The sequence below is a fragment of the Erigeron canadensis genome, chromosome 9 (genome assembly GCF_010389155.1).
Source record: "Erigeron canadensis isolate Cc75 chromosome 9, C_canadensis_v1, whole genome shotgun sequence".
NCBI lineage: Eukaryota > Viridiplantae > Streptophyta > Magnoliopsida > Asterales > Asteraceae > Erigeron > Erigeron canadensis.
In genome coordinates, this window is record NC_057769.1 from 1,365,532 (window position 1) to 1,378,133 (window position 12,602).

General features: G+C 33.2%; 1 protein-coding gene across 1 annotated transcript; it reads left to right on the plus strand.

Annotated features, from left to right (window-relative positions):
• The first annotated feature begins 1,323 nt into the window (after positions 1-1,323).
• On the plus strand, positions 1,324-8,410 carry LOC122581438 (L-galactono-1,4-lactone dehydrogenase, mitochondrial). The gene is made up of 6 exons (XM_043753671.1): positions 1,324-1,996; positions 3,690-3,940; positions 4,106-4,291; positions 4,765-5,179; positions 5,580-5,720; positions 7,919-8,410. The coding sequence occupies exons 1-6, from the start codon at positions 1,391-1,393 to the stop codon at positions 8,069-8,071; spliced, it is 1,752 nt and encodes a 583-aa protein (XP_043609606.1). The 5' UTR covers positions 1,324-1,390; the 3' UTR covers positions 8,072-8,410.
• Positions 8,411-12,602: the final 4,192 nt, after the last annotated feature.

The following is a 12,602-nucleotide window of genomic DNA, read 5'->3' on the forward strand; positions in this document are numbered from 1 at the left end:
ATTTTTCATTTTTTAAAATAAAAATGGTTTATATTATGAGAGATGTTACAAGAACCAACCACAAAGATAACATTCATGGCAATAAAGAGCCCTGTGGGATGTGGCCCTGTTGTTGTGCGTTTGATGGAGAGTTTATGATGTTGAGGCTGTTTTATTAAAAACAGAAGACTAAAGACTACGAAATTTATTGGAAAACCACATATCTAATCAAAGTTCTATATACAAATCTCATAAATCCCTAGATCGATGTCATTAACAAAACTAGCATTTGATCCTTTAAATTCGGTTAAGGATAGTCATGTTTAAGGGTAAGTGGTAAGCCAATGCAAGACTAACATAATTATCTCATTATATGTGACCGGGTATAGTTTTGTTAACGGTTTATTTTGAGACGATTTTTGAAAAAGTATTATTTTCAAGCGTGTGTTGAGAACATACTCCGTATAAATTAGTTGATAATCTCACCAATTACAGACTTATACCCAAAATGTCATTTTCATGTTCGAACTTTTCATACTAACATCAATTTGTTATAAGATTTTGAGAATAACTTGTTTTAATTTTTGACCATATCTATAAGAGCCATATCATTTATGCTATTACATATTTTGATCCTTTTAAATTTAGTTATAACGACACGTCATTTATTTTTTTTCACCCAATAATAAAAACAATATGTGTTCTTTTTCGTCACATTATAATAATGATATGATACATAATCATCTTTTACACGATTAAGATCATCTATTGCAACAAATCATAATTGTCACTTTGTCCATATCCACCACTCCTAATAAGTTTTGAAACTTCATATAAATTATTTAGAAAAAAAAAAACAAGATACTACCCAAAAACATATTATCATCACATTACATGACACAATATTAGTTTAAAATTAAACGATTAGATCATATCAATAGAATAAAGTTTGTTATTCCTACGATAAAACATATATTAAATGTAAAATATAAAGTTCAAATGCTAAATATAAAAGTTTGTTATTCTAGTGACATCTTGGTGCATTTAGGAATGATAGAAGATTCAATGAAGACTCGACTAACGTGGAGAAAATTTTCCAAAATATTAAGAATACTAGTTTTCTTTGGTATAAATATAAAGCTAGGAAACATAGTATAAATTGTCAAGATTGGACTTAATACAATATTGATATATAATATTTGTATCGCTGTCGTTCACGCCCGATTTGAGTGTGGCGACGTCCCGACTTAAGTGTGAAAGACGTTTTTTTATGGGAATAATAGTTGCTTTTTTAAAAATAAAAAAAAATAATAAAAAACCAAATATGTCCATATCTCATTTCACACACACTCAACACATAGAAATATAGTAGTGTCACCTGGAAAAAACAAAAAAATTAATAAACTCACAAATGTTTCGATCACTGAAACTCAAAAGACCCCTTCAATCACTAAACCTGAGCCGTCATTTTTCATCATCACCGCCGCCGCCAACACCTCCACCACTCTCCGCCGCCTCATCAACATCCTCAGAAACCCGAAAGTACCTAGGATACGCCGCCCTTTTGGTCGGCTGCGCTGTCGGAACATACTACTCATTTCCATTTCCAGAAAATGCAAAACACAAGAAAGCCCATCTTTTCCGGTGGGCCCCATTGCCGGATGATCTACACACGGTGGTGAACTGGAGTGGGACCCACGAGGTACAGACCCGGGTCTTCAAACAGCCTGAAAGTTTGAAAGAATTGGAAGAGATTGTTAATGATGCTAATGAAAAGAAACAGAGGATCCGACCCGTTGGGTCGGGTTTGTCTCCGAATGGTATCGGGTTGGCCCGTGGTGGAATGGTGAATCTGGGGTTGATGGATAAGGTTTTGGAAGTTGATAAAGAGAAGAAACGGGTTCGGGTTCAAGCCGGAATTCGGGTTCAACAACTTGTTGATGAGATTAAAGATTTTGGGATTACTTTGCAGAATTTTGCATCTATTAGAGAACAACAAATTGGTGGCATTGTTCAGGTTTTATTATGTTAAAGTTTAGATCTTTATAATAATTTTGTCTGTCTGTTTGGTTAAGTAAGGAATATGATATAGAAAGTATTTATAGGATTTTATATATGTATCATAGCATGTTTTAGGGCTGTACCCGTTATCGCTCCCCCCACGACCAAATGAAAAAGGTAAATCGCATAATATTAAAGGGACAATGAGCCGGGATTTGAACCCTGAACTTCTGCTTTTTTTGTTGCATCCCTGACCACTAGGCTACCATCGCTTGGACATTAGTGTATATAAGGTATTTAGGGGCTAGGGTTTATCAGCTTTATGAAGTTTCAAATGAGGATATAGGACCTGCCGGAACAAACGGGTAATTGTCTGCTTTTCAGACTTTTACAAAAAAAAGTTGAACTCTTTTGTTATATCATCACATGGGGGGTTGTAATTAACTGATTGTGAGTGGAAGAGCAGAGAGCTGCCTGGTTGTTGAAGCAGACATCGTTTACTCATTTTAAATGGCCAATAAGCTCATTCATGTGTGTTTTTTTTTTTCTCTCTCTCTGGTTTATAAGCTTATCACTCTAAGTTTATGGGTTTAAATAGGCAACCAATCCAAGTTGATAAAATTGGTAAAAATAAGCCTATTGACTTAAAATTTAAATAAGATAAGCCCAAAGAATAAGCTAAGCTGGTCTATATACGGTTGAATGTGTGGTTGGTCCCCTAAAGTAGGAGAGATGTGGATTCTGAGACTGGTTTTGTAAGAGTGGGGAAGAGAGGGTGTTTGGCAACATAGATAAAACGGAGGATGCTGGGAATGGTGTTTGCTAACTTGGATCTAAAGAAGGACGTGTCACAATTTGTATTTATGTTAAATGACAAAATGTCGGAGACTAAATGCTTTATTTGAAAAGGCCAATAAGCTCATTCTTGTTGGCTTTTTTTTTTCTCTCCGGCTGATGAGCTTATCACCCTAAGTTAACGGGTTTAAACAGGCAATCAAGTCAAGTTGATAAATTCCTAGGTTGGTAAAATGAGCTTATTGACTTGAAATTTAAATAAGATAAGCCCAAAAAATAAGCTAAGCTAGCCTGCATACGGCTGAATTTGTGGTTGGTCCACAAAAGTAGAAGAGTGTTTGGATGTGGATTCTTAGGCTGGTTTTGTAATATTGAACTAGGTTTGGCTTACGGTGGTATTTGGCGGTTGCTGAAGGGAATTGTGTAAGAGTGGGGAAGAGAGGGTGTTTGGCGACATGGATAAAAAGGAGGATGATGGGAATGGTAATTGGTAACTTGGATATAAAGATAAACATGACACAATATGTTTGGTGATGTTGAAAGTTAAAATGTGGGAGGCTAAATGGTTTATATTTATAATCAGAATAAGACAATTCGCTGTTTTAAATTTTGTCACATCGAGTGGTGTTCATGTGTTCTTTGTTATTTGAAGTTGTAAACTTGTTATTAAAGTTTAAGTTTAGGACTCAGTGTTAAAAGTGTACTTGTTATTTGACCCGTTAAATGTAAATTATCATATAACCGTTAACAGAATAATTTTAAACAGACATTAAGAACTGATAGATGATACTTGAAATCATAATAATTAAACACACAGCTCTAAAACATATCATTTTGCCTCCAAACATTTGATGTACATATTATTGTCTTCTATAAGTGTTTGTTTCTTAATTTGGTATGATATAATTTTATAGGTTGGTGCCCATGGTACTGGTGCAAAGTTGCCCCCAATTGATGAGCAAGTTATCAGCATGAAGTTAGTTACCCCTGGGAAGGGAACAATTGAAATTTCAAAAGAGAAAGACCCGGAACTGTTTTATTTAGCTCGTTGTGGGCTAGGTGCATTCGGGGTTGTTGCTGAAGTCACTCTTCAGTGCGTTGAGAGGCAAGAACTTGTAGAGCACACTTTTGTATCTAACTTGACAGAAATCAAGAAAAAACACAAGTAGGTATTTGATTTCAGTTCACAAGCCCAAAGTTTATTACTATGTGTGTTATGTTCGACTAAAGTTGCATATTCTGTCTGTGTATTATGTTTGATTAATAGTTCGCTATCATATGCGCTTTTACATTTTATTATCTTATAATGTATTTTTCTTTCGGAATGCAGAAAGCTTCTAAACGACAACAAGCATGTAAAATACCTATACATACCATATACCAACACCGTTGTAGTTGTGACATGTAACCCTGTTTCTAAATGGAGAGGTGCACCCAAATTTAAACCGAAGTATAGTTTGGATGAAGCTTTACAGCCTATTCGTGATTTATATAAAGAATCAAAAGAGAAATACAGGTGAATTTATTGTTTGCTCTAGAGGTGATAATTTGACCCTTTTACTTATTATAGGTGCCTCAGGTTTTTCTCCCAAGGGTGATCTTTTTTTGTATTTTATCTTTAACGGATAAAATAAATATTATAATAATAAAAAAGAAGAGAAGACGAAAATGTAAACAAGCCAATGTATCAAAAGTTGCCAAATGTGTAATTTTTTAACGCATCAAGGTTTTTTAATAATGTTATCGCAGGAAAGAGACTATTGAGATGCTATCATATAATTGTAGTGACACACAAATTGTTTACGAAAGATAGAAAGTTTTAGCCAGTGTTACAGGTCAACCCAATCCGATCTGGAACCTTTTTACCCATACAAAAGCATTGCCATTTTCAGCCTTATTTGACTTGCTCAACCATTTTGACGCTTTTAGGTTCACTAGTCTGGCATATAGTTTACTCATTTCTCTGCTTTATTAATATTTACTATGCAGAGCCCAATTTATTGCAACTTCATCTACCGACGAACAAACAATTTCTGATCTTTCCTTTACTGAACTAAGAGATAAATTATTATCAATTGATCCTCTAAACAAGGACCATGTTAAAAAGATCAATGAAGCTGAGGCCGAGTTTTGGAAGAGATCAGAAGGATACCGGGTAGGGTGGAGTGATGAAATTCTTGGATTTGATTGTGGTGGTCAACAGTGGGTCTCCGAGACATGTTTCCCAGCTGGAACCTTATTGAAACCGAATATGAAAGACCTAAAGTTCATAGAAGATGTAATGGAGTTAATAGAGAAAGAAGAGATACCTGCTCCGTCACCAATAGAACAGAGATGGACTGCTTCTAGCAAAAGTTTGATGAGCCCAGCTTCAAGTGCATCAAATGATGATATATTCTCATGGGTAAGTGAATTTAGACGTGCATTTTGAAAATGCTGGTACAGTTGAACAATCATAATTAGACTATCTGCTGTAATAAAGCGGGCTGTAGAAATTAGTCATTGGATGAGTGCCTCTGTGTGGTTGAGTGTTTGGCAAAGTCCAATTATTTATGGATAAAGTAGATAAAATAACAAGTGACATAGTTTTGGAAAAAAGAAGTTATTATGACAATGATTGTTTCACCCTTAAATAACAAATAAAACAAAGCAGAATTTAGTTATTATTTTTTTTAGAACGGCGATACAGAATTTGGTTATTTATACTCTAAACTGATTATTGCAACTTCAGTCTTCAAATGGCGATTGTCGGATATTTTATTCGAAAACACAACCTTATATATTACTTGCTTTCTGTGTGACAGGTTGGTATCATCATGTATCTCCCTACATCAGATGCCCGTCAGAGGAAACAAATAACGGAAGACTTTTTTCACTATAAGCAACTTACTCAAGCACACTTATGGGATCAATATTCTGCTTATGAACATTGGGCTAAGATTGAGGTACATTTCGCATGCTATATATCATACTTATATATCTTGGAGTAGCACATAAATGAAATGGTGTAGGTTAATAAAATAGGATTGACTGAATGCTATGGTCTTGGCTTTAGAAACATGAAACATATCACATATGCTATTTTGTTGAGCTTTTTTGTAAGGTTTGGCTGTCTAGAAAACGTTATTAATGAAAATTCAGGAGACTACAGAAACACCTTTTTGGCAAACACATTATTGTGTAGACATTCTAGTTTTGCTGAACCAACCTTAGACTGTGGTTTGAGTGGGGGCTTATATAAGATGCTTGACGAGAAATCCTCCACTCAGGATCACAAACAATGTATAAATGATAGTCTAGGCAGTGTTAAAATGATTAAACTGATTTCAAATAATGTAACCACTAAACATATGTTACATGCCATGCCAGTCATCGAAGAACTTGCAGTTGCATCATAATAGTATTAAGTTGATCTTCATAGTTTTTATTGCCATAACAGTGTTTGGATAAGTTAACTATGATAAATACTTTAATGGAAATAAGTCAGAGATGAATGCTAATAAACAATTATCTCCTTTGTTGTGTAAGAATTTGAGCATCATTTGAAACAATGAGGCTAAGAAGGTTATGTAGATAAAAAAAATGATATGTTGACTCTTTAGGATTTAAAGGAAGCAGAAGCATTAAAGAGTCGACAAACATGAAAGTAATTGCTAGAGGTGGCAAATTGGCAGGTTGGATAGTGGGTGAATGGGATTTGGGTCAAAATTCTCTATTTTAATTATGTGTCGGGTTAGGCCATCCACAGCATTTTTTTATTCTATTTTCTAGTTTGCTTAAATAATGTGAACACATAATTTGTTGAGAACCCCATCCTTTTAAACTATAATTTTATTTGTCTGGAATAAACGATTAGGAAGCTCACATGTTAAAAACACTTTGAACAACTTTTGAGCTATTAAACTGTTTGACGCATTATAGAAAATCAATTTGGCCCATTAGTAATAAAGTGTAATGCACTGTGAGGTGTTCGCGAGAAATGGGATTGAGGTTGCCTCATCTATAATTGTAAGAACTAAGAACTAACAACAAAGTCTAGATCCCCATGCCAAAGGCCCAGAGCAAATATCAATTTACTATTTATAACTTGTTAAAAGTAAGTTTGTCATACTATTTATAAATCGACCGACAACACATGGTTATCTCTGCTGTTGCTAACTTACTGAAACCATGTGTCAACTGTCAAGTACTGCTATTAAGGAAGCCAATTTAACTGCACTAGCATTTGGTCGACTATGGTTTCTAAACATAATCAAGGGTACATAATGCTAAGTTGGTCAGTTAGTGACAGATTATGGTAAACCTTGTAAGTGAGAATACTTGCTAACAATGGGCGGGATACTTGTATTGCAGTTGTTAGGTTTATTATTGTATTGATTATTTAATTCAACATATGCCCGTGTTATTAACAAATAAGGACGTGGGGGATAAAAGAGCCCGTCCAAGAGGATCTCGTTAAAATGGGTGTTGCTCGATATAGAATGCAAAGCGAGAAGGCACTACAATGTTTGGCTAAATGTGAGGAAATTAGAACACGATGATGAGACTTGTTTTTTAATTTGAAGTATATTAAGTTAAGCTGAAGAAAGTTTGGCTAATTTGAAGTCAAATAGTGAAAACTAGTGAAGAATAAATCTATAATTGGTTCAGGATAAATCTATTCCCGTCTTTTGAGTAAGAAGTAATTGTATAGGGCATTCGGGTACTTGTTTTTAAGACGAGTGTATTTGACATATTCCTATAAATATGAAGTTGAGAAATTGGCAGCCATCCATTGATTTGGTCTTAGAAACTAAGAAGCAAGATAATGCATATCTTAAAGTGTTGAGATGACAGATTTGGACACATTTATTTATAAATGGGATAATTGGGTTTTCTAATCTCAATTAGTTAAAATATAACAAATGGATTTAGCTATTAACGCAACAAGTAAATTGGCCAGATGGGTCAGACAAGGTGAAATTCTCTGAAATGCAAGTTTTCTTGCAACCTTCCAAACTATATTCGATTTGTAATATTATTTATCACATTATTTTTTTCCTAAGAAAAGTGCAATGGTAGTGTTTTCAGGTGACCCCTAATTGAAAACTGACCAGTTTTGACCTGAATCCCATGTATTATAATATTGGATTTTGAGTTTCAGGTTCCAAAGGACAAAGACGAGCTTGCAGCGCTCCAAGCAAGGCTAAGAAAACGGTTTCCTGTGGATGCATTCAACAAAGCACGAAAAGAGTTGGATCCTAACCGGATTCTTTCCAATCCCATGATCGAGAAGATGTTCCCATTAAATGAGTAGCATAATTCCTAAGGTATGTAAGTTTAGCTGTAGAATACATGAAGAAGATACAACTAAGGATATTAAGCTATGGAAATAACGTCAGCATATCCTGCGGATATATGTTTTGCATATTTTAGTTTTTTTTTTTATTTTTTTATTTGAGCTCAACGCGGCTGTTACAGGTTCACCTGTATTGTATGATTGTATTGGCTATTTTGAGTTTTTTCCAGAATCGCCTTTGCTTGTGAAAACCGGTTTTTTTTACCCTTCATTTTTACATACATATGAAAAATGTAACAGGAGTTGGTTTCAGATACTGTTTGAGCAAATTTGTAGCACAGAGGCATACCTTGATCCTGGTTTGGTTTAACTTGATGAGATTTGGACTTGTTTCATTTCTTGGTTTATGTTTAAGAATTGCGTATCTAACAAGTTCAACAAAGAACATAGGTACTACTGTACTATTAACGTTAGATGCAAGAAGACTTTTACTGTTAATGTTGGTCGTACATAAATGCATAAGCAATTGAGCTTTAATCAACTATAGCTTCTTATCACAGATGATTCCATCTACTCTCAACCTTACATCAAACGCTAGCTCGCTCGCGATCCAACTCGCAAGACTACAAACTTAACCAGTGTACACCATTTGAAATTAAAAGGCATGATATCTTTTGATAATTTGTCATTGAAAGTCGAGACAATGCTAATTTCAGACCTGACTGGTTTATGTTTAATGTATAATATTCAACATAACGTTTTTATAGTTTTTATATAATTTTGTTTTGTATTTATTAATGGGCATATGATGGTAAGTGTCAAGTCAGTCATGGGCATGTCACTTCAAGTGTTGTTGGTCCATTTTCATGTTAACAAGAAGGGTAAATGATACATTGGAAATCCTGTTCATGTCTCAAGAATCAACTGCAAAACTACAAAAAATAAGCTTCCAAATAGGATGAGTTCATTACAAAAAATATGAGATCTTTTGTCATATCACAACCATCAAAGATATGCGTAGTATTTTGTCGACAACTAATCTATATGGAATCTACTTTTGTAACATTATCAGTTGTTAATGATTATTAGTGTCTTGTTTGTAGTAAACTAAAAACCACATAATGTTTAGTTAGTTCGTTCAATGCGATTATTGTCGATCTTCAACTCCCTTCATGACATTCTAAATCGTCACAAGCTTGCCACCATTCCAGGCATTTGGATCAAGTTCAACATCTTTAATGCTTTGGCCATCGTACGTAGGAAAAAAAATACGATGAATTTGCTTTTTTTAAAAAAGTTTATATCTTAGAATGTAAAAACATTTACAGCCCAGTGGCCACCTGTCCCTCTAAAAAGCGATTTGGTGGGAACACTATCCTGGTTCAAATCCATACAAAAACATATTCAACTAGCCAAGGTTTCTGGGGTCTCACCTGTTAGGCAGCGTTGCATGGTTGCTGGCTTGGGAGGAAATTTTCTCTACGGGACTAAGGGGTTCCTGTGCATGTACCCTTATTTTTTAGTGTGTATTCAATTTCATTCTTGTGCATTTTACATATATAATGAACTTTCAAGTGGTCCCTATTATTGTATATACCCGGGTATATATATGACAACTATATAAGGCGCTACGTTCAATGCCATGTTGTCAGTTGCAAGTCTTTGATTGGTCGGAGGCATACAATAACCGAAACTTGAAAGTCATTACATACAATGCATATGATCGATGTTCGATATATACACACTATGACAATTATATTTGTGTAAAGTTGTTTACGTTATGATATACTAACCCTTTTTTAAAAAGTTTTTTAATCGTGTCTTGGCTATATCGTTCGTCATTCTTTTTCTCTTTCTTACTTTCTTTTTAGTTTGGTTTGATTTGGCATCAACCTTAATTTATATTCATTCGTAGTAATTGTATTGAAACTTGTATGTTTATAAGAATTGTTATTATATAACTGTTTCGGATAGGATGTATATTCCCTACAATAATTTAATGTAAAGCACTAATGCTCACCTATAACCCAAAGGGGAGGAGAAGGGGGTCCTAACCCTGAAATGGATCCACATGATCGACACGATATATAGTTCCACAGACCATATATTTCGAGCTTCATCCCAACTTACTAGTTTATGTGTGTACTTTTATTTTCACTATATTCGTTAACATTCAACAGTAGTCGTCAAAGCATATGGTATTCATGAATTAGTTGGCTTATCTTACACGTTTTTGTCGAAGAAAACATATACACATTATGTAATGTCTGTTTTAGCGACATTCAATTCTCATACTTGGTTTTCAATGTATTGACATTTCCAGAATTGACACATAACTTATACTTTGATTGAGGATCGGTTCTGAAGATTCAAATATTCAGAATGAGTCGGGAAAAAAATATCCATAACGCCTAACAAGTTCAAAATATAAGAAAAAAATTTTAAATTGCGACTAATGTTATTAAGGAAAATGATAATTGTACCATGTTTTTTGATACATTTATCATTACTGTGCATTAGTTAGTTATACAGTATGCATAAACTATTATATTTTGTGATAAAGACATCAAAACTTTTGGTACTAATATCACTTCCCTTATAATATCAGGTTTGCCACTCTTTATGGCCGCCTCTGCTTTAACTCCTTGCGGTGGCGTTTAAATTGAAAGAGTGTCAAGAAATTTTTACTCTTTTATCTACTGTTCTTTAGAAGTGTGGGTAAAAAGTAATATTGTTTTCTTCAGATTTATCAAACTATATTCTGACAAACGATTTATGCCTAGACAAAATGATTTAACATCTCCATGGCCATAGTAAATTAATTATGAAGATTTTACACTTATGGACGTCGACCTTAATTATGTTATGGTTAATAATGTTTTTCTAATTTTACAAAAACTAAAATATATTAATGAAATGACATCTCAACAAAAGTTGAAAAGCCTTTGCAAAAAACAAAAGTTGAAAATGATATGCGGATACAAGAAGCCTGAACAATATGTTTTTGTCAAGTTCACTCCTTTATAAAATAGGAAAATGTTAAATGAACTTAATATGGAAAATGTTAAATAAAGTTAATGTGCATAAAAAGATTATATACTTCCATATTAAAAGTTCACTTCTGAATTTTATGTTAAGTGTATAACTATTTAATGTAGCCTGACCAAACCCTTTATGGGTTCGTTAGCAAAACCCAAATAAAATAATATCCGTTTTTAATTTTTTTTAACCTTTGAAATATTATCCATTAGCTTTTAGTTCTTTTTTTTTAAACATATTTACCTATGATATATCTCTAAAATATTTTGCAACCTTTATCTATCCAAACTACCCATTTCTTTAATTCATTAATTTAAATATCTATACTTAATACACATAATATCTTGAATGATATTAATTACAACATATATCACTCGACTTTTAAAGTAACTAACACTATCATTTTATATTAATTACCGTTACATTAATAACCACACCGCTACCGCCACAGTCGTCGTATTGTACGGGTACCCCTTTAGTTGGAAAAACAAAGTGAACGATATACTTTTTTCGTTTCAATATTATTGTTTTTAGATAAAAATGACAAAAAAAATATATATATATTACTCCTTTCGTCTCACATTAAATGTCCAATTTTGACTTGTTAAGTATTCTACTTTGAACTTTGACCGTAAATATATTAGTATATGTTATATAAAACTTCATATAACTTATATGAATGGATTGAGTTTTCAATGTACTTTTCATTTATATAATTTTCGTCAACTAATATATAACACAAACAAAGATATTTATGGTCAAAGTTGCAAGGAAAAGACTTAATATGGTACGGATGGTACATTTTATTACAATTACAATAATATTCAATATTCAATTCAATATTTACCATTACAATTATTTAGGGACATACCGTAATGAAAGTATGGACAATTAATGATTTAAAAAAAAAAAAGGACATCAACTCCTGAACAAGGTCTGCACATCATTAACAACTCAAAGCACACAAAGAAGCACTTTTTTTTTCTTTTATACATTGTGGCTGTCTTTCTTCAATCTTGAGTCACATCTATGCGTGCGTGTGTATTTGAAACTAATAAGAAGTCTATTGTACCATCAGTTCTCACTGACTACAAATTTCACACTGAAAATTACATATCATAATAAAGGCAAGAAACTGTAACTATAAAAGCAATTATCGATGTTGAAAGAATGATATAACAACCAGGAAAAAGGGAGAAAAGATTGGTAGAATGACATTTAAGTTTTTTTATAACCATACTTGTTTTCCACTCGTCTTTACATACAAGGTTTATACTAGAACCATTTGAATTGAAGTAATTAACCGTAAGAACTTCTAAATTATAATTAATTTGATATTCATATGTAAATGCGTATGTAAACAAATTCAATTCGTTCACTTGTGAATCAGGTTATACTTAATATTATTTATGTTCATATATATGTGAACAGTTTCAAATGTACCATACCCTGTCTGACTCTCTCTCTCTCTATATATATATACATATATATAGGGTAACACTCCAGTGAG